The sequence below is a fragment of the Octopus bimaculoides genome, chromosome 13 (genome assembly GCF_046866305.1).
Source record: "Octopus bimaculoides isolate indiv1 chromosome 13, ASM4686630v1, whole genome shotgun sequence".
Classification (NCBI taxonomy): Eukaryota; Metazoa; Mollusca; class Cephalopoda; order Octopoda; family Octopodidae; genus Octopus; species Octopus bimaculoides.
This window is the reverse complement of record NC_142940.1, coordinates 10,470,997-10,494,338: the sequence shown is the minus strand read 5'-3', so window position 1 is coordinate 10,494,338 and position 23,342 is coordinate 10,470,997. Positions and strand designations below refer to the sequence as shown.

At 38.4% G+C, this 23,342-nt stretch overlaps 1 protein-coding gene across 2 annotated transcripts in view; it reads left to right on the top strand.

The window, feature by feature from the left end:
• The first annotated feature begins 4,141 nt into the window (after positions 1-4,141).
• The window catches only part of LOC106874550 (proton-coupled zinc antiporter SLC30A9, mitochondrial), a 38,950-nt gene continuing 19,749 nt past the window's right edge, over positions 4,142-23,342 (top strand). The window contains exons 1-8 of one of the 2 annotated variants that reach the window (XM_089361476.1): positions 4,142-5,121; positions 12,103-12,284; positions 17,338-17,520; positions 18,488-18,587; positions 18,740-18,832; positions 20,058-20,143; positions 20,431-20,528; positions 21,560-21,630. In XM_089361476.1, the coding sequence (XP_089217602.1) occupies positions 12,155-12,284; positions 17,338-17,520; positions 18,488-18,587; positions 18,740-18,832; positions 20,058-20,143; positions 20,431-20,528; positions 21,560-21,630 (761 nt within the window). In that variant the 5' untranslated portion in view covers positions 4,142-5,121; positions 12,103-12,154. Of the gene's footprint in view, positions 5,122-9,182; positions 9,280-12,102; positions 12,285-17,337; positions 17,521-18,487; positions 18,588-18,739; positions 18,833-20,057; positions 20,144-20,430; positions 20,529-21,559; positions 21,631-23,342 lie in introns of those variants that run through there. The other variant, XM_089361477.1, reaches the window with a different exon arrangement.

The following is a 23,342-nucleotide window of genomic DNA, read 5'->3' as shown; positions in this document are numbered from 1 at the left end:
CACAAGGCTTTGGTCGGCCCGAGGCTATAGTAGAAGACACTTGCCTAAGGTGCCACGCAGTGGGAATGAACCCGAAACCATGTGGTTGGTAAGCAAGCTACTTACCACACAGCCACTCCTGTAACATTATTCAATTTTATTCTTTTATTAAGGTAATAGACATGACTTTAGAGACAGTGGAGATTTGACTGCTATTTCTAGCAGGTCGGACGTCTACACAGAGTCTCTGTATTATCTCATAGTGTTGTTTACATTATAAATATCTATACACTCAGCAGGCAGAGTCAAACAATATTTCTCTCCATTATACTGTGTTGGCATCCAACCACATTGTTATTCTTCGCTCAGCATTTCATTTCACTACATTACCTTCCTTCCATCCAACTTTCTCTCTCTCTCTCTTTCTTATTTGTCTAAGCAATTTCAGAGCAAATTAAACCAGTCAGTGCAGAGCTGTGTGTGTGTGTGATTTGGGTGCATATATGTAGATTGTATCACATCGTTGTTATAATCAGAATTGCTAATGCTTTCCACAAAATGCTTTGTGGCATTTCTTCCGACTCTTTACATTCTGAGTTCAAATCCCACTATCTTCACCAGCCCCAGTTAACCATTACCATCAAAGGAATGCATCTGTATGTGTGGAGGGATTTGTCACAAATCATATTCTTCATTACATATTATCATTTTTTGATGTTCTTTTTTAGACTTTCTTATTTCCAATATGAGCACTGAATACCAAATTCTTGGGATTTTTCCCACTGTGTGGCATCTTGGCTATGTGTCTTCTGCTATGCCAGGACAACCAAAGCTTGGTAGATGCAACCTGTTTGTAAGGCCATCATACATACACACATATATATGTATGTATGATGATGATGATATATATATATATGTAAAGGTGCATGGCTTAATGGTTAGGGTATTCAGCTCACGATGGTAAGGTCATGAGTTCAATTCCCAGCATTGTGTTGTGTCCTTGAACAAGACACTTTATTTCACATTGCTCTAGTCCACTCAGCTGGCAAAAATGAGTAGTACCTGTAATTCAAAGGGTCCACCCTTGTCACACTCTGTATTACACTGGATCTCTCTGAGAACTACATTAAGTGTACATGTGTCTGTGGAGTGCTCAGTCACTTGCACATTAATTTCACAAGTAGGTTATTACATTGATTGGGTCAACTGGAACCATCCTCATCACAGCCAACGAAGTGCCATACATATATATTTTTTTATTTGTGTGTTTCAGCCAAGTGGCTGTGGTCATGCTGGAGCACCACTCAATATTTCTCTTAAGCCTTCAAACAACCAATGCTGTTAAGAAGATCGTTAGAAACTGGGTCCATCAGACGTCACAGTTTGGTTATGTTTTGTTCTACTTCCCAGTATTTGAAACTTGATAAGTACAGGTATATAATTAACCTGCTGTAGATGAGATTGTGCGTAAACCATTGATAATAGACGCAGGTTTTACGGCTGATGATTTTGACTATTTTTAACTTACTGCTAATTGGCCAATGGTACAATTACTGCCCCTATCCTTGGTATTGTTGCTATTGTTGATGAGGACAATGATGATGATGATCATGAGGCTGGTGGTGGTGGTGATTATCATTGTTGTCTACGATGATGATGACAGTGATAATTGTAAATAAATCAGCTTGTGGAATTCTAAGCAAAACTGTGACCTGGTTTTCATTTCCCTTAGAATTATATTTTTCTTTTGTTATTATTGGTCTCTTTTGGAGCAGCATAACTGTTATAGCTTATTCTCTCTTTCTCTCTCCCCTCCCTCTATCTATATACTTGTATGAATGGAAGTTGTCTGATGAATGTTCTGGCTTGTACTCAGAAACTACAAATTAGACACCTCTTGTTACCTTCCTCTGACACTCTTATGAAATTACCCACCTTCTTCTATCCCCTTCCCCTCCACTATCCACTGTCTGCATTCTCTCTTGTACCTGAAGATGCTTTGGCACCTTGTCACCATTATCTTTATCTTCCTTCAAGATACTCACACTCACTGTTATATAATGTGGGATTGCTATGCACTCCTCTATAGCAAGACACCTGTGCTTAACCTATCCTTAGCCTCCCCACACCTGGCATAAAGCCACCTCCCTTCTCTGAAATAACGCCCTTCCTCCCCACTCTCAAGCACCAAATACATACTGTAAATTGGTTGGAATTAGGATGGATGTCCAACTGTACAAAACTATGCCAAAGCGGACATTGGTGCTCGATGCAGTCCTCCCGCTTATCAGATCCTGTCAAACTGTCCAACCTATACCAATACGGAAAACAAATGCAAAATGATGATGACAATGCTAATAATAATAATAATAATAATAATAATAATAATAACAAGAGCACTCAGAGAGTGCAAAACTCTGCCAAGGCAACAGCAATGTCCTCTCAACGATTAGCCAGAGATGATTTTTAAAATGAGAATATCTGAAATAAATTCGACTGCTCTCATAAGTGAGAATACTAAAAATGAACCCGACCGCTCTCAAAAATTAAGTAAAAAAAAAAAACAGGAAAAATAATCCAGAATCTTTGTCTGGTATCATATCGATCCCAAAATCTAATCAGTTTGTGCCAGTCATGAGGCCAAACATCCCTGAAAGTTTCATCTGAATCCATCAAGTGGTTCTTGAGATATCTTGTCCACAGACAAACAAACACGACTGAAAAAAATACCTCCGCCTTCATTAAGCCTTGTGAGTGGATTTGGTAGACGGAAACTGAAAGAAGCGCATCGTAATATATATGTGTGCATGTCTCTGTGTCTGTGTTTGTCCCCCTAGCATTGCTTGACAACCGATACTGGTGTGTTTATGTCCCCATTACTTAGCAATTCGGCAAAAGAAACAGATAGAATAAGTACTAGGTTTACAATGAATAAGTCCCGGGGTCAATTTTCTTGACTAAAGGCGGTGCTCCAGTCAAACGACTGAAATAAGTAAAAGAGTACACAGTTGAAAATGTATTTCTGTAGTTATGCTATCAAGCGATTTTTAAGGTATAAGAAGTGATGGTGATAGTGGATAGCTCAGAGACAGAAATTTATTAACATGGAAGATCTCACAAGCATTACAAACTAATTCTTTTCACAGGATGTAGATTTAAAACTGTAAGGTAAAGTTATCGAATAGTTTTGGTAATCAGTGACCTCTGATATTATTAGTTCTTCTGTCATTGTCGATAATGACCAAGGACATCATACGGAGAAGGAGACAGGGTGCGGTGTGGCTGGTTGTGGCTGATCAGTCCGATGGTGTACTCAGAAGGATCTGCTGAAGGTCTGGTACTTGTGGTCTGCTGGGACCGAATGCGAAGAGACGGTTCTGGACTTGCACAGTTCATGTTTTCTTTGCATCCCTCCCTGCAGTCCAGTCCTGTTCATAGGAGGTGAAACCTCTGTTGGTGCAGTTTCACAAGACAGGTTGCTTTCCCAGGTGTCGGGGGTGAAATTTTAAAGCTCTTAAGTGAGGTTTTGAGTGTATCCTCCCGGAAGTGCTTTTCTTGTTCACTTTATGTGCGCTTGCTGACCTTGATACAAAACCAAAAGCAGGAGCCACAAAGATGCGATACAAAACAGAAAGGGCTGCAAAGATGCGACACGCTACATTCACCCAATTAATTTTACAAAGATTAATTAAATTGAATGAATAGCCGTTTTATGGTGTTTTCTTTTTCATTTTGACTAGCAAACTTGTCATTAATGTTCGTTAATTTCCTTAAATTTTTTTTTTATCTATTTACTTGTTTTCATGACATGTGGAAGGCGACATTTGCTTTGAACTGAGAGGAGAAAGTGAAAGATGTATGGACGTATGTGTATGTGTGTGTGAGAGAGAAGAGGTGTGTTGTCATGTATAAGTGGCACTCACTCTCTCTCTCTCTCTCACACACATACATAAAAAAAAAGATGTATGCATATATATTTATGTATGTACATATATATGAAAGATAATGGGTGTACTCTCCCTCTCTCACATATACATGTCCATTTCATATACGCATACATACATTTTTCACTTTCTGCTCTCACTTCAAAGCAAATATCGCCTTCCACACGTCATGAAAACAAAAGTAAATAAATAAAAAAAATTTACGGAAATTAACGAACAAAACCAGCCGATCCAAATGACAGTTCTGCAAGTCAAAATGAAAAATGACCAAAACGTTTATAAACATTCGGTTGATTCTACACATTTAATGAAATTAATTAATTAGTAAATGAGGGGGCCCGTGATTACAAAGACATTTATATATTTATATAACACAGGGAGAAACCAATGCTTTAAGGAATTTAAATCACAACAGATCAGTAACAGTTCCATTCAGGAATGTTCATAATGGTTGCGATATAAGCTGGCATTCACCCGGAATAGTCGTTATGTGTCCGAACGAAATGTTGTTATTTCTGATATCTTGTAATTTAAACTCCTTAATTATCGTTTTATAGTATTGGTAAATTTTCAGATTAACACCCGTACAATTTTCACTAGGGTGTTAGGGTTAGTTTTAGTTTTAGGGGTTAGGGTTAGGGACGGAATTCCCTAACCCTAAACGTAATCCTAAACCCTAACCCTAACCGTAATCCTAAAACCCCAACCCTGACCCTAAAACCCTAACTTTAACACCCTAGTGAAAATGGTGCAGGTGTTAATCTGAAAATTTACCATAGTATTTTATAAAACACTGAATTTTCGAACTATAGTTGTTTATGTGCATATCCGATGATGTACCAACTTCAAATAAATTACAGAGGAGAAGCGCTAAGCAGTCATAAGTAAAATAGTAATATGCTTGAGTACATTCGGACTGATAAATTACATTACTATTTCCATAATAAACGCTATAAACATGAGGCAGGGAACCAGGACGGTGTTTCACAAGAAGTGACGTCAGAGAAAGCCGGTGATTTCCTGTTGAAGGTGAACTGCTTTCACTCTTTCACTTCCGGAAACGTAACTAAAAACAACAAAAACTCTTTCATTCGAATTAGTGGAAGACCTTTTTTTAGAATAACGAGGTCTGCTTACTTTTGGGGTTCAAAATTATTTCATCTCTTACACTGAATTTATGATTCATCGCCCGAAACAGGTAATTACATTTCAATTACTGTTATATTAATTAAGAAATGTGTAATTTTTTTTTTTAAAGAACCTTGTATGTCGATTGCGTATGTTTACCAGGTAGACTTGCAGACACTCGCACTATGTGTGTGTAGGTGTGTGTGTATATATATATATATATATATATATATATATATATATATATATATATATATATATTGTATATAAGCATGATCTTCACATTCTCCATTATTGTTGGCCCTAATTTTAATCACGCACGTCGTTTTCATCCTCTTTTGCCACAAATTCTTAAGACAATATTGGACGTAGCATTTTCTTTTAAATTCTAATCCCGTTATTCCTTTGATTCGGTAATAAACCTCTTGTTTACACAGTGTTGGCCAACAGTGCCAAACTTTTTTCCCACCTCTACCCATCACACACACACACTTTGGTGCTTCTTTTTTACTGTTCTCTGATCACATTCCCAGCGGGGTCGAAGTTGACCTTCAGCCTTCTCCGATGTCACTGTAGATAATGTAAGAAAGGGGTTCTGTAGAACGATTGAGATATAAAGTAATGTCACCTCCCTTCCTTGGGGCCCCTCTTTTAAACTTGAAACATATTATTACACGGTATTAAATACTGCACTGCATGACAATTACTGTGGTTGGCGCTTCATCATATGTTATCTCACGCCACAAAAGAAAGAAGAAAAAACAAACAAACCCAGAATAAATGGGTCCAAAATTGCGATGAAGCACCACTTTAAAAACATTTCTTATATGTCAAATATTTATTATGTCGATACGGCGTCATCTCTTTAATTGTAACTCCATTCGCATCTAAAATGCCTTATAAGAATATGGTAGCTTTTAGTAAGGTCCTTCTACCCGTTATTTAGGTTTAACTCCCTAGTTACCCGGTCTTCGAAGAAGGGTCATGCTTAGACTGTGAATCCTTGGTCTACAACTACAGAAGGAGAGGTGTTTTAGCTAAAGTATTTAGTTACCAGGTCCTTAGGGTGGGGCCGGCCTTAGACTGTGGACCCTTGGTCTATAACTATAGAAGAAGTGTTTTACCTAACGTATTTCGTTACCAGGTCCTTGAGGTAACCCTTGGTCCATAACTGTAGAAAGATAAATATTTAAGTTATATGCTGCCTAGGGTCAGTATTCGGTTGCAAAGGTTGCACATTTGCATTGATAAAAAGTAAACTCACGATTAAAGAATTATTTTTCTTTGCACTATTTTTGTCCTGTGTCATAAGGTGGGATATAACATCAGAGTTGGATATTTTAATATTCATTCTGATGCAATACCTTACCTTATGTTGTGTGTTTCCAGTAATTTTTTATAATCTAGCCGTGCGTTTATAAAAGAAAAGAAAGAAATTAGTAAATGAGCTATTTAACTAGTCTGACAGGTGTAAATAGTTGGCGACGGACTTTCGGAATATATAATGGAAAAAGGGTAAGGGAAAGGAATTGAGTGATTGTTTTAGTTTTATTTATTAATGCTTTTGCAAATTAAAAAAAGAATATAAAAAATTGGCTATCGATAATGGGAAAGTACCATCCGTTTCATTTACCGTTCAGTTTCGATTTAAATCATTCCACATTAGTTATATAATACCTCTGGGGGAAAAACATTCTCTTAAAGCATCAGTGTCTGTCTTTCTGTTCTCCAAATTTATAAGTTTGGAGACAACCATACCTAAATGAAAAATCTTAGGTTTATTTATTTATAGTTTCGGTTAACCTTGAGTTCGGTGAAGGGCCAACTTTAACAGACAGGCCCCGGGAAAGCAATGCACTGGGGCGTCTACCTTCATTTATTGACAGTGATCCACAACATACATAAATTAGGTTTGAGCTTCTTGACCACTGAGGAACCCCGGTAACTGCATTGTTAATTTTCTAGTTTGCCCATGCCTTCAAAATGGCACTGGTTCGGTGTACTCATTTATTTGCTCTTTAAGGGATTATGAAAACCTTGGCAAACCGGTTATTTCTTCGGAGAAAACCCATCAACTTGACACATCTTTATATGTCTATGTATCTGAGATGAGTTTTTAATTAAGCGGAGGTTAATGGTTTGTCATTCATTGGGGGTGGGGAAAGAAAAAAGATCTCTGTTGGCGGGATTAGGATAGCGCGCAAACTTTATTTCGTTTCATCTGTCGGGAGTCGGGGAAACAAGGGGTACCAGTAAGATTACCCGTCTGAGTTTAGTTCGAGTCATACTGGTGTCAGTTTATATTCCTATAACGTATCCTAGATGTGAATGGAATTCTAATAGGAGGCTATACGTCTTTCTCTATAAATTTGTGGCCTTATACCAATATAAGAAAATCATTCGTTTTTACAGTCCTCCGTTGATGTTGATCAACCCTGATCGAGCAGACCTATGGCAAAAAAAGCATTCTACCTGTGATCACCTCATCTTTTCAGGGTTTATATTATGCAATATGTTCTTATCTTATTTAAGACGATAAAGGGCGACTTACGAGTCATTTGGCTGCTGTTTCTAGCATTTTGAATAACCATGAGGAGTCACTCTTGCATTAACTCCGACTACTATATCTTTTAAATAAAATTAAAATAGCTTCTGGTTTAGGCGCAAGGCCAGCAGTTTTGAGGACGAGGGTGGGGTTGATTACATCGATCTCAGCACTTGACTGGTACTTTATTTTATCGACCCTAGAGAGATGAAAAGCAAAGTTGACCTCAGAGGGATTTGAACACGGAGAGTAAAGCATCGGGGAGAAAATGCCAAGCGTTCTTTCCGACGCGCTAACAATTCTGCAAAACCTCCAGAACAAATGATGAAGAACTTTGCAGCATCTGTTCCGAAGTCTTTACGTTTTGAGTTCAAATCCCACCGAAATCAAGTTCTGGGCTCGATGGTATCGACATACCTTTTCCTGTCGGAATTGTTGGCTTTGTGCCTAAATCAGAAGCCATCGTAATTGTAAAACGGAGAAATTATTCCAATCCGAATATTCTGCGAGTAAAACGTTCGTTCAGTGGTTGCTGTCGTAACAGACGAAACGAACCTACGACCTTTGTGTCAATTTGTGATCATCGAAACTCTCTCTCAACCATTTCCATGCTACAGCATGAACACCACACCTTCCACTCACCCACATCTCTGCAGGTCAATATCAGTTAATTATCCGGATTTAATTGGTCAAGTAATTGATTTTAGTGGGAGTAAATGATTTATCTCCCCTGCCCGCTTTACACGTGCCCTCCCCCACTCTCTTTCTCTCTCTGAAGTTTGTTTTTATCGGAGGGCGCACTGTTTGACCGATGTCTTCATTTCGTAGAAATACGGTACAGGTCATTTATTCTTGTGAATGATACTTTTATTATGAATTTCATAGAAACACAAACAGGATATATATATATATATATATATATATATATATATTGAGACTATTGAAAAGGTTGCAAGACGCAACGAAAATTTTAGGAAAATAAAAATAAGAAATAAGTGGAAATTTTACCGGTGCGTGTGTTAAATTATAAGGGGCAAAAAGAAAATGACTCTCCCCAGACACAACAGAATATGCTTCAACACACGAACTCACATAAAGAATCTTGCAAACCAAATCCCAAAACGATATATATATATATATATATATATATATATATATATGGCAAGACTTCCTTTTGTACCCCCCCCCCCCAAAAAAAAAAAACACCCCCTTATTTTATTTTAAAATTTTTTCTACACAATCCCCCGTTTTCGGCTACGGAGAATACGAATCTGCAAAAATAAAAATTGGCAAAAATCGGCATTTTGAAATTTCTCTCCCCCCCCCCCCCCCCATTTCTTCATTTTAAACTTTTTTCAGAATTTTTTTTTTTTTCGAAATATGCGGAAAAATACGGAGATTATGATTCTGAAAAAAAAATTTCCAAAAGCTTTTTTGTAGTTACCGTTACGGTTAGGGTTTTAGGGTTACGGTTAAAAGTGAAAGATGAAGATGTAAAGGAAGGGAATATACGTGTGTGTGTGTAGTTGTGTGTACATTTGCCTTATTGTCATGTGATGGTAGTAGTAAACGAGTGTCACTGTCATACAAGCAGTGTCGTTCATTTCCAGCCTTCCATGGAAAACAATGTCAGGTTACATGGAAACGTTACCTTGCTTGGAAACAGGTGAGAGTTGACAACAGGTAAGGGTATCCAGCTTTAGAAAATTTAACCTCAACAAATTCCGTCTGTTTCATGCAAGATTGGAAAATTGGACATTAAAATGATGATGATCTAGAGAATTGTTCCTGTAAATATTCTAATCTATTGTTTCGTAATTGTGTAATCTCCCCTCCCCCTTTCTTCTTCCACTTTCCACACAGTTTCGTCATTCTAAATATATTCCACATTGTACCATTGCATCAGTGGTTTGTACTGACACAGTGAGCTGCACTGAGATAGAATTAGAATTAGTAAACATTGTGGTGGTATATAAATAGTTTAAAAGATGTGTTATGTTGCTAAATATATATATAAACGACAGATAGTGTGCTATGTTTATGTATAGTGCAATGTGAAGTGAATTAGTGGCTTGCATCTTGAATGAATGAATATGTGTCTCTGTACACACGTGCATACATACGTTTTATATACATATATATATATATATATATATATGTATGTATATATTTATTTATCTGTCTATCTATCTATATTGTGTGTATACATACATATATATATACATGCATGTCTGTCTAAATAAATGTGTGTGTGTATGTAGGCAGGCACATGTTTGTATATAACACACATATATGCATGTACCTGTGTGATATATATATATATATATATATATATATATATATATATATATATATATATATACTCTTTTACTTGTTTCAGTCATTTGACTGTGGCCATGCTGGAGCACTGCCTTCAGTCGAGCAAATTGACCCCAGGACTTATTTTTTGTAAGCCTAGTACTTATTCTATCGGTCTCTTTTTGCCGAACCGCTAAGTTATATATATCTATGAGAGAGAGAGAGAACGCCAGCAACAAAGCTTTTATGTGGATGTCCCTCCCAGCTAGAAACAGCAGCCAAATTTCCCTTAAATCAAGGACTACACACACACACAGAGAATCCTAGATATATAATATGACATGACAGTCATAGCTGGAATGCCTTTGATGATAGGTCTGTTCAATCAGGATTGCCTTGGAGCTAAACACAACCCCTCTCCCTTACCCCTCTTTCTGTCTCCTTGCCTGCCATATATATATATATATATATATATAGGTGTTTCTTACACTCATTTACGCCCTAAATATAGGAGTTGCCTAACTGTTCAGTGCACCTCTTGACCTTTTTGTTTATTTCCTCTCTCTCTCTTCCCCCTACACATAGTAAGGTTAACATCAACAGTTGTTGTTTGTGCTGACTTAGAATTATTGGTGATGAGTAACTTCCTTTTGCTCTTAGATTCCTGGTCTTCTCAGTGGATCTCTTGCATAGAGCAAATATGCAGTCTGTGTCTGTTGGACTATTTGACCTTTATATATGTGCTTTTCTATCATTTAAGATTTTGCGTTTTTCTTAGAGGTGTGGATATTTCTGTATAGCAATTTCTTTTAGCCTAAGATTATATTCAACAGCATGCATACAGTCACATGCATACACACCATCATCATCATCATCATTGCAGGTATTGAAAGCACAACTATGATCTCATTTATGGGTTTTCTCAGTATGCTCCGATGGATGTGTAATGTCTGCATACTCGACAGAGTGTGAGTGCCCTGAGAGAAAAGTTGAACCTAAGAAGCATCAGTTGTGGTGTGCAAGAGAGACGATTGCATTGTTATGGTCATGTGGCAAGAATGGATGAGGATAGCTGCGTGAAAAAGTGCCACACCCTAGCGGTTGAGGGAACCTGTGGAAGAGGTAGGCCTAGGAAGACCTGGGATGAGGTGGTGAAGCACAATCTTCGAACATTAGGCCTTACCAAGGCAATAACTAGTGACTGAGACCTTTGGAAATATGCTGTGTGTGAGAAGACCCGGCAAGCCAAGTGAGACCATAATCCGTGGCCTCTGCCAGGGTTGTAGCCAGACCACTTATTCGTACCTTTGCTTGCAAACACCTGTTGAGGCAAGTGAAATCGAAATTGAAATCAAACCAAATTCGATGACTGGCACCCATGCCAACCTCTTCTTCATTGGACACTAAACTCTGCTTGCGAAGACGTGTTGGGGCAAGTGAAATCGAAATCGTAATTGAACCAAATTTGATGACTGGCACCTGTGCCAGTGGGGCGCTAACAACACTGTCCGAGCGTGATCATTGCCAGAGCAGCTGTCTGGCTTCCATGCCAGTGGCATGTAAATAGCACCATTTGAGCGTGATCGTTACCAGCGTTGCCTTACTGGCACTTGTGCCAGATGGCACGTGAAAAGACATTCGAGCGAGATCGTTGCCAGTGCCGCTGGACTGGCTCCTGTGCAGGTGGCACATAAAACACACCATTTTGAGCATGGCCGTTGCCAGTACCACCTGACTGGCCTTCGTGCCGGTGGCATGTAAAAGCACCCACTACACTCTCGGTGTGGTTGGCGTTAGGAAGGGCATCCAGCTGTAGAAACTCTGCCAGATCAGATTGGAGCCTGGTGCAGCCTTCGGGCTCCACCAGTCCTCAGTCAAATCGTCCAGCTCATGCTAGCATGGAAAGCGGACGTTAAACGACGATGATGATGATGATGATGTGCCAGGAACGCGAACCTGCAGCACAAGTGCCAGGAAAGCGACGCTGGCAACGATCACGCTAGAACGGTGGTGCCATCACGACTTCGCTTTCGCTTGCCCCAACAGGTCTTCGCAAGAATACAGGTGCAGCCAAACAAAATGATGATGATGATTATATATATATAAACCCACACTTGTGTATGTACATAATATTTATTTATATTCTTTTGACCTGTTTTTTATTATCTTTCCAGTGAGTCATTTGTTGTTTTTGTTTTCTGTTTGCAGTTGTTGGATTAGGGGCGAACATGTTACTTCGATTGTTGCGTTTGATGAGAACATGATACTCCAACACATCAGAAATAATATGTTTTGCTACAAGACTTTGCAGTGTTTGAAGCAAGGTCTTTCAGGCCCTGGACCCCCAAACGCTGTATTTATTCGATTTATTTGTCGAGGACTTCACAAAGGTAAGAATTTAATAATAATAATTGTAATAATAATAATAATAATAATAATAATAATAATAATAGTCCTTTCTACGAAAGGTACAAAGCTTGAAATTTTTGGGTGGAGGGTGCTAGTCAAGTACATTAACTCCAGTGTTCAACTGGTATTTAAGTCATTGACCCTGAAAGGAAGAAAGGCAAAGTCAACCTTAGCAGAATTTGAACTCACACAGAAATGATGGATGAAATTCTGTCCAATGTGCTAACGATTCTGTCAGCTTCCCACCTTACTACTGATTGGCATCCGATAGTCTCAAAAGACTATGGATCTGCGCCTTGGATTAGATTGGTGTTGCATCATCGCTTGTGATTGACAAGGCCAACGCGTGAGTGACAATCATGGCTGCAACGGTCACAAATGTGGTTGGTCAGTTGGTCATCGTTTGTTGGTGTTTCGGTCTTCCTGCGTCTCCGTCTGTCCTCTGCTGTCTGACGTATCTGATCTTCTCCATCCCTCAGGGCGGTACTCAGCGTCTGTCTCCAGCCGGAACAGTCTTTTGCCCTGTTCTCCCGGGTTTTGGTATTCATCCTCATGGCCTTCATGTCATGTTTGCACACATCCTTGAAATGGAGATGTGGTCATCCGCGAGCACGTCTGCCTTACTACTACTACACCACGACCACGACAACGACCACCACCACTACTACTAATAATGGTTTCAAATTTCGGCACAAAGCCATTAATTTTGTAGGAAGGGGCAAGTCAATAGCATCGACCCCAGTACCCAACTGGTACTTACTTTATTGACTCCCAAAATGATGAAAGGTAAAGTTAACCTCAGCGGAATTTGAACTCAGAATGTAAAGATGGATGAAATACTGTGAAATATTTTCCCTGGTGTGCTAACAACTCTGCCAACTCACCGCCTTATATGATAATAATAATAATAATAATAATAATAATAATAATAAAAAAAGATGGCCTACAGTAAATATTCTGCTTAATACCGCAGATTTGTTTGTCAGTTGTTTGACCTTAACCAGTTGAGCATTTCCTTTAGTGGCTGACAATATGTGCATCTCTGATCATGAGCAGAAGTAGTCGGGGAGCATCATGTGTTGAGAGGAATTCTTTGGGGTTTGGATAATTCACCTCTGGAAACATGGGTGTTTTGTTCAACATCCTTAAACAACCCTTATTCAGGGACCTTTTTTGAGTGGGATGGGCTTCTTGACTTGAAGAAAATTCTAACTGGGCCCCACCTGCAAGTTTATGCACTGTTTATCTTGATATGAGATCACCATGTTGCGCACTTATGGTTGTAATGCATTTGCCTGGTGTATCCTTAGACGGGTAGTCATGATGGGTACACTGGGCTTTGTATATTTTACCCCAGTGTCACTTTGATGGCATATGCTGCTCTCTCAATAATAATAATAATAATAATAATTTCTTCTGCTATAGGCATAAAGCCTGAAATTTTGGGGAGGGGAAAGTTTATTAAATCGATGCCAGTGCTCAACTGGTACCTTATTTCATTGACCCCAAAAATATGAAAGGCAAAGTTGACTGTGGTGAAAATTGAAATTAGAACATAAAAATGGATAAAATGTCACTAAGCATTTTGTCTGGTGTGTTAACGATTCTGCCAGTTCTTGACAGAGACAGTGAAATGAGACCATCTACTCCTGTGGATTTAATAAAGGATTTATTCCAGGAAACTCAAATGGTGTCCCACTGGAATATTTTACAAATCTTCACTAAACTACTAATCCATTGGATTTAGCTGGTGTGAGTTTAAACTTTTAGTATTTAAACCAGCCATATCTGGTCAAAATATTCTACCTGTTTTATGTTCAGACTGGCCAGATCTGGCCTCTTACACCTACACTACAATGTCATTCTAAAAATAAACAGTCACAGCATCAAAATCTGAAAGCTATAAGATGATGCATCGTTAATTCAAAACACTTTGAATGAATAAGTATAGCATTTCGCTAATTTGAATGCTAAATGTTCCTTCTTGATAAAAAAAACCTAAGCATCTCCAGTCTTTTGTACAAATCTGTTATGTAACCTGGTACATCCATGATGGTAGATACAAACGAAAATCTGTTGTCCGGGTGCAAAGGCTATGTTCTGTGTTAGTTTACCATAAGTGGCCTCTTTACAACAGTCATCAGTTGCACCCTATCATTGCTGGATTCAAATGCATCTGGGCTACAGATGAGCCTTTTATTACTCTTGCAGTCAGCTTCTATCAGTGAAATTAATATCTCCATCTCTAGAGTGTTTTAAAAACTAAACCAAGGACAATTGACAGTCAAATATACTAAGGCAGAGACTTAACATTCTTGCTGTGGATAGTTTTACATATTTACTGTGTTATATGATCCAGTCCTCTTAATTACATGATTCTTGTTATTCAATAAGAACAGGAGTTCAGTGTGGGACTGGATGTAGGTCGTTATATCGGTGTAGTTGATATCTTCATCTTCAGAGTGTTTTGAAAACTAATCTAAACCTAATTAATTATGAGTTTGAAAACTGATAACAGCACATAAAAAGAAGGAAGAGACTTAACATTTTTCTTGTAGAAAGTTCTACATATCTACTGTATCATATAATCCACCACTCGTAATCACACGATCCTTGCTATTCAGTGAGAACAGTTCAGTGTGGGGCTGGATGTAGATCGTTAAATATGATGGTTAAAAGAGCACACACGAAATTCACTTCATTAATTAAACTTTTGTAAATTCTGTTGATACCTTAACACACGTCTGTTAGGAATTTAATTACTTTATATCAAGACAAATGTGGAGGCGCAATGGCCCAGTGGTTAGGGCAGTGGACTCGCGGTCATAGGATCGCGGTTTCAATTCCCAAACCGGGCGTTGTGAGTGTTTATTGAGCGAAAACACCTAAAAGCTCCACGAGGCTCTGGCAGGGGATGGTGGCGAGCCCTGCTGTACTCTTTCACCACAACTTTCTCTCACTCTTTCTTCCTGTTTCTGTTGTGCCTGTAATTCAAAGGGTCAGCCTTGTCACACTGTGTCACGTTAAGGGTACACGTGTCTGTGGAGTGCTCAGCCACTTGCACGTTAATTTCACAAGCAGGCTGTTCCGTTGATCAGATCAACTGGAACCCCCGACGTCGTAAGCGATGGAGTGCCAACACATCAAGACAAATGTATATATATATATATATAATTTAATATACGCAATATTTAAATAAGAGCTACTAAATGCGGCAGATTTATTTATTATGCCTTGTGCTTCCAAGCAATCATTGAGGTTCAGTGCATATGGTAAGTTCTATTTGTTAAAACCAGGATGCTGGTCTTGGAGAAAAGGTCAAACTAAAGCGTTTGACCCGGTGACAAGAATAAAAAAAAAAATCTAATAGGTGTAAAACAACTTGCTGGGAACGAATATGAAGAAAAAACGTGCGCTCGCGAACGGGTGGGGAGGGGTGTGGAGAGGACTTAGAACATTCACGTCGTGAATGTTCCGAGACGCCTCACCGGAGCCAATAACCAAAAGAGAAATAGTGTAATAGATGTAAAACAACTTGCTCTGAAAGAATATCAAGAACACACACACACACACACACATGTATAACATATATATATATATATATATATATATATATATATAGGCGCAGGAGTGGCTGTGTGGTAAGTAGCTTGCTTACCAACCACATGGTTCCGGGTTCAGTCAGTCCCACTGCGTGGCATCTTGGGCAAGTGTTTTCTACTATTGCCTCGGGCCGACCAAAGCCTTGTGAGTGGATTTGGTAGACGGAAACTGAAAGAAGCCCGTCGTATATATGTGTATATATGTATGTATGTGTGTGCATATGTTTGTGTGTCTGTGTTTGTCCCCCCCAGCATCGCTTGACAACCGATGCTGGTGTGTTTACGTCCCCGTAACTTAGCGGTTGGGCAAAAGAGACCAATAGAATAAGCAGTAGGCTTACAAAGAATAAGTCCTGAGGTCGATTTACTCGACTAAAGGCGTTGCTCCAGTATGGCCGCAGTCAAATGACTGAAACAAGTAAAAGTAAAAAGAGAATATATAACATATTATAGTTTAGAGGCCAGGGACTGACGATGTATGACGATGTGAATGTTCCGAGTCCTCTCCCCACCTTCCGCTCGCGAGCGCGCATTTTTTTCTTCATATTCGTTCCCAGCAAGTTGTTTTACACCTGTTAGACTTAATTCTTTGAAATTTTTGTCACCGGGTCAAACGCTTTAGTTTGACCGGATAAAATATGAGAAAATAAAAAAAAAACAAGAAAGTTAATGTAAAAAAAAAAAGTGGAATGAGAAAACAAAGGGAGAATGAAATTGAAAAGAAAAGGAAGAAAACCAAAAGTTGTGTCACCTTTGTTCGTAGATATCATAATTAGCCTCGCGAGTGTAGAATAATTCAACGAGGAGAAAGCCAGTCTGCGAGACAATTGCACAATCGTCAGAAGAAAATTCTCCAAAGAGATTAATTATGGCTTCTAGGGTCAAAGGGGACGCAACTCTTGGCTTTCTTGCCTTTTCTCTATATATTTTCGTGTTTTCTTAGAGACCAGCATTTCTGGTTTTAACAAATAGGACTTACCATGGGCACTGGGCCCGGAGGATTGCTTGGAAACGCAAGGCACGTTATATAAATCTGCTAGATTATCGTGTTTCCATGCCGTAAAATTCTTAGCAGCTCACATTCAAATACTGTGTATATTAAACGATATTGCTCACTGGACGGAGTACTTTTTTTTGTTGATCCGACTTGTATTGGAACAATAAACACACACACACACACACACACACACACACATTCATCAACGACTATTGAAAAGGTTGCAAGACGCAACGAAAATTTTTAGAAAAGATAAATAAATGATTGGAAATTGAATCGGTGAGTGTGTTAAAAAATATGGCACTAAAAGAGAATGATTCTCCCAGACACAATAACACACACACACACAGACACACACACACACACACACACACCATTCTTGTAATGCATTTGCATTGTTCAGAATTTTTCCTGATATTTGCTTTTCTTCTCCAGAATGTCGAAAACATGACACGATATTCCAGTTACCATCTAACTTCCTTGTGAATGCTGGCAGACAGTTAATGCTTTACCGATGTCTCTCATCTGTATCTAACGAAAATCCTACTGATCCCAAGAAGAAAGCAACCGAATCTGTTCCCGCAACTCCAGCTGCCAAACCTTCAAGACTTTTGAAAGGTAATTCCAAGTTTATGAAGTTCAAAGTGCTTGGATTTTTGACGATTGCTGATGTTTGTTAGGTCTGTGTCTGCTCCTCATTTATCCCTCCCTGAGTCTCTCTTTTACACTCTCACTCCATCTACCTTGTTCACTGTATGTTTATAGTATTCCTCTCTCTCTCTCTCCCTGTCTAGTCTCTCTCTCTCTCTCTCCCTGTCTAGTCTCTCTCTCTCTCTCTTCCTGTCTAGTCTCTCTCTCTCTCTCTCTTCCTGTCTAGTCTCTCTCTCTCTCCCTGTCTAGTCTCTCTCTCTCTCTCTGTCTAGTCTCTCTCCCTGTCTAGTCTCTCTCTCTCCCTGTCTAGTCTCTCTCTCTCCCTGTCTAGTCTCTCTCTCTCCCTGTCTAGTCTCTCTCTCTCTCTCCCTGCCTAGTCTCTCTCTCTCTCCCTGTCTAGTCTCTCTCTCTCTCCCTGTCTAGTCTCTCTCTCCCTGTCTAGTCTCTCTCTCTCCCTGTCTAGTCTCTCTCTCTCTCTCCCTGTCTAGTCTCTCTCTCTCTCCCTGTCTAGTCTCTCTCCCTGTCTAGTCTCTCTCTCTCTCCCTGTCTAGTCTCTCTCTCTCTCCCTGTCTAGTCTCTCTCTCTCTCCCTGTCTAGTCTCTCTCCCTGTCTAGTCTCTCTCTCTCTCCCTGTCTAGTCTCTCTCTCTCTCTCCTTGTCTAGTCTCTCTCTCTCTCTCTGTCTGTCTCACTTTCTCTATTTGTCTCATTTCCTGTCTATTTGTCTCATTTCCTGTCTGTCTCTCTCTTTCTTCATCTGCCTCACTCTCTCTCTCTACCTGCATCACTTTCTCTCTATCTCTTTTCTTCCCTACCTCTCTTCCTATCTGGTCTCTTCCTGTAACCAATTTGTATCCTTTTCTAGGTACTGCTTTGTTTTTTGCAGTAAAGAGACTTTAGTCTGTTGTCTAAAGATTACATTTCTCTATTTTCCAGTTACCTCAGCAAAGAAGAAAAAATCCATTGATTACAGTTATGTGGGGAATGTTTTCATCTTACCTGTTAGAGCCATGAATGAGTTTCTTCTATCACCAAAGTAAGTTGGGTTTTTTTTTTTTTTCCTTGTTCAAGTTCTTATTTATATCACTGCCAGAGCAGCGGTCTCGCTTCCGTGTCGGTGGCACGTAAAAAGCACCAGATTTTGGTTTGGAATTTTCTTTAAAAACATTTTTTTTTTTTTGGTCTCAGTGACTTAACACAATTACCAAAGTACACTCGAAGAAGTCCATATGGAAGAGAAATGCCGATTTTGATGTTTCTAAGGTCTGATATTGAGAAGCTGTAAGTTACCTTTTTTGCTATCTGTTTCTTTTTTGTTTTCTAAAATGTTTTATAAATTTATTCTGCAAATTAATTGCATGAAATCATGCCTGATGACTTCCATAGACACACACACACGGACGCAAGCACGCACGCACACACACACACATACACACATTATGTATCTTATTTTGCACCTTATATATAATATACTACAATTAGCTGTCATTTTTGATGGCACAGGGTCAGTTAGTACAAAATAATAGTCACAATTAAAATATAGGAATAAGAAAAGTAATTGAGAAGTCTAATTATAAGTTCAGGTGTGGCTGTGTGCTAAGAAGTTTGCTTCTTAATCACATGTTTCTGAGTTCTGTCCCACTGTGTGGCACCTTGAGTGAGTGTCTTCTGCTATAACTCTAAGCCGAACATAGCTTTGTGAGTGGATTTGGTTGATGGAAAGTGAAAGTAGCTTGTTTTATATATGTATATATATATATATATATATATATATATATATATAACAAGCATTTAAACTGGCCATATCCAACCAAATCCTGTGGTATTGAGCAGAATATTTGCTGTAGCCCATCTTTTTATACCAAGACAAGATATGTACATGATAACACTTCCAATCAGTTAAGATCAGAAGACATGAGAGCCACTGCCTTTAAGTTCAAACTGGCCAAATCTGGCTCTTCATATCTAGCTTACAATGTCATTTCTAAAAATAAACAGTTACATCATTGAAATCTTGAAGCTACAAAGCTTATGCATGGTTAATTCAAAATAAGACTAAACATGCATTACATTTGACAGAATAACCCGAATGCTAAGGGGTTAAAGTTTGCTCCATTACTGTTTAGTTAGACTAAATTATGACAAAAGGCATAATGAAGCTTACAGAGAAGAAACACACCTGCTAAAAATAGCAGTCAAATCTTCCGCAAGTAACACTGCTTACCTAACCCATCCACTAAATCACCATATATAAGATACCCTGTCACTTTTTGTATATACTTTAGGTAGTGTGTCTGTGCTGGTACATATAATAATAATAATAATAATATGTGCACATATGGTTGTGATGCATGTGCCTGGTGTACCCTTATCAGATGGGTAGTCATGATGGGTATGTTGGGCTTCGTATATTTGTACCCCAGTGTCACTTTGATGGCATGCACAGCTCTCTCACCCAATAATAATAATGATAATAATTAAATAAAATTTTGTTTAAATATTTCAGAGCAATCAAAAAGTGGGGTTCTTTGTCAAATGTTACTAAAGAAAAACAGAAAATTATTCAAATGGAACGAGAACGGTTCGGTCGTTGTAAGTGGTTTTTGTCTTTTGCGTTTGAATGCTATTTGCAACATCTTGGGTAATTTTTATGTAACAAAGGTAATTGAACATTTTTTTCATGCAGACTGTAAGGCACTGGGCATGATGTTTTACTCTACCTAAATCCCAAATATAAATTAAATATAAATTAAAGTGAGAAATAACTTCAAGACATACATTTGTAAATCTTTATTATTGAATTTTATTTAATTTTGTTACTTTTGTAATTTCATTTTTTAAATTTTTTATTGGATTTATTGAATTTTTTTTTTCTGTAGTGGACTTGTTCCAACTGAAGGCAGCAATAGAAAATTATAAAAAGCAAACAGGTGATTCTAAAAAATTTGAACTTTCTGAAGAGCAAGAAGAGCAACAGGTAATCATTGTCTTTGTTTCTTTATTTTTTATTGTATTTTTTTCTTGCTTTACTTAAGGAAGAATTCTGACCAAGGAATGTGAAGTTTAACTCTTTTGGCATTAAGGAAAGGCATCCTTGGCATTGGGAAGGACATCCGTGGTATTGAGAAGGGCAATGCCAGAAACTTTTCACCATCTTGTATGTGTGTATGAGTATATATATCATCATCGTCCAGTGTTTTAAATCCAGGTTTTGTCCCCGTTAATGGGGGTGGCTGGATCTACTTCAATGCCATAGCAACTGAGGTAGGCAGTTGCAGCCCACCCCAACCTTTGGGCTGGCTGGTTCCCATTCTCCTTTGCTATCATGAGGCTTTTTTAGAGCTGGATTTTCTACAGGGGAGCATGCCCTTGCTTACCCCCAACCTCAGTTTCTAGACATGAGTGGTCCTGAGACCAAGGCCTCTACCGTGATTTTTAAGAAATGTGGTGGGAAACTAGCTCAGGAAGGCAAGGACACTACTCCTTGATATCCCTTTTGGAGCCCCCCCTATATGTATATATATATATATATATATATATGAAAAGCTCTTGTGGTACCCACCTACTCAAGCTTGCCTTAATTCTATGATACAAATTTCCTGTTTCGATGATGATGATGAAAGTTGTCTATATTACTTCTATCCTTCTGAAAATGGGGCTTTTCACCTGAATTGTATAAAGGTTTTTCAACTCTCCTCTCTACATTGTTAGAAGCTTTTCTCACATCCCTTTTCGTTTCTTCTTCTTCTGTACTACAATGCTTCAAGAAAACTATGACACTCTTATCTGAATCTGTTTTAAATTTAAACACCAGCTTAATAACAAGAAAATTATTTTACTGAAATCTTCATGATTTTCAAAATTAATTGCAACAAATCAGTGTATTTCAACAGAAACTTGGTAACAAAAGTGTATTGAAGTTGATAGGAATGAATTAGGTAGACATCACAACCATTCAGTTCTTAGACTGATAATATTTGTATTCGTTTATCAACTGATTTCTTGTAGACTCCAGGACCACAACCAGAAAAGCTTTGGTCGTCTAGTTCGGGTAAAGTTGTTGTGTCAGCCATATTTATGTAAGTATTAAATTTGATCTACTGCTGCTGTCAGCACCACCACCACCACCATTTCTGTGTTTGCTTTTATCCATGCTAACATGGGTTGGGTGCTATATTCTTGGATTAAATACCTTTGTTTATTTTCAATTAGGGTACTTTATTCCACTGGTCATCACATATGAAACTGTTGTGACACAATACATTATCATCATCTTTTTAACGTCCACTTTTCTGTGCTTGCATTGGTCAGATGAAATCTATGGAAGCTTGTGTTTTTTAGATTGGATGCTCTTGTTGCCAATGCTCACCTGTTTTCCAAGAAAGATAATATTTCCCTTTGTTCTTTGACGCTTTAACAGTTCAGTGGATGGACATACTTTTATAGAAGATTGTCTGTAATTGGTGTACCAATGTCAACACAAAAGAATGCAAATATACACATGTGCATGTGTGCACACACACACACGCACACAGGTGCAAGCGTTGCTTCCCTACCATGTGGTCTTGAGTTCAGTTCCACTGCATGCACCTTCTGCCATAGTCCTGGACCATAGTCTGGGGCCAACCAAAGCCTTGTGAGTGGATTTGGTAAATGGAAACAGAATGAAGCCCATTGTGTATATACTCATATATATATGAGGGTACAGTTCTATATTTAAGAGATGAGGAATTATTTACATTATTTACATTTGATGGATATTTGTCCTCATCTTGTTTGTTGTTAACACAATGTTTTGACTGATATACCTTCCAGCCTTCATCAGGTGTCTTGGGGAAATTTCGAACCTGGGTCCTCATTCCTAAGGTATTTTTCGATGTTATTATTATTAACCACTACATATCGTGTAGTGGTTAAGAGCGTGGACTACTAATCCCAAGATTCCGAGTTTGATTCCAGGTAGTGACCTGAATAATAATAATAATAATAATGACAACAACATCGAGTGTAGTTTTCAGAAAGTGTCATAGACTTTAAGACCATTTCCTTTAATACTGAATATAATTACCTCCCTTGTGATGCAAAATTTTTTTTCTTTTTCTTAGGATTACTTCCCTTGCAATGGATATCTTTTGTTTAGCATAAGTACAGGTTACTCTTTTACTTGTTTCAGTCAGTTGACTGCGGCCATGCTGGAGCACCGCCTGTAGTCGAGCAAATCGACCCCAGGACTTATTCTTTGTAAGCCTAGTACTTATTCTATCGGTCTTTTTTGCCGAACCGCTAGATTACGGGGACGTAAACACACCAGCATCGGTTGTCAAGCGATGTTGGTGGGACAGACACAGACACATAAACTCACATATATACTTATACATATATACGACGGGCTTCTTTCAGTTTCCGTCTACCAAATCCACTCACAAAGGCTTTGGTCGGCCCGAGGCTATAGTAGATGACACTTGCCCAAGAATATAAAGTAAGCTATAAAAAAAATAGAGAGTTAAATTGTATTTTAACAAATTTGAATTAATACACTTCTAAAGCAGGCTCTGTTTGAGATTTATTTATCCACTTAAAATTCTTAAAAATATATATCATGCTGTACTATGTACACAGTGCAATGTTTATAGAGGCAAATTGAATGAAGAAAAATGAAAAAAAAAAAAATCTTTTATTGTGTTTAGGGAGAATGAGGCAGAGGCTAAAATTTCTTTAACTAGAAGGGCCTTCGACACATCTTGTACCAATATAACAAAACCACTAGAAAATATAAACCAGATACAAAATT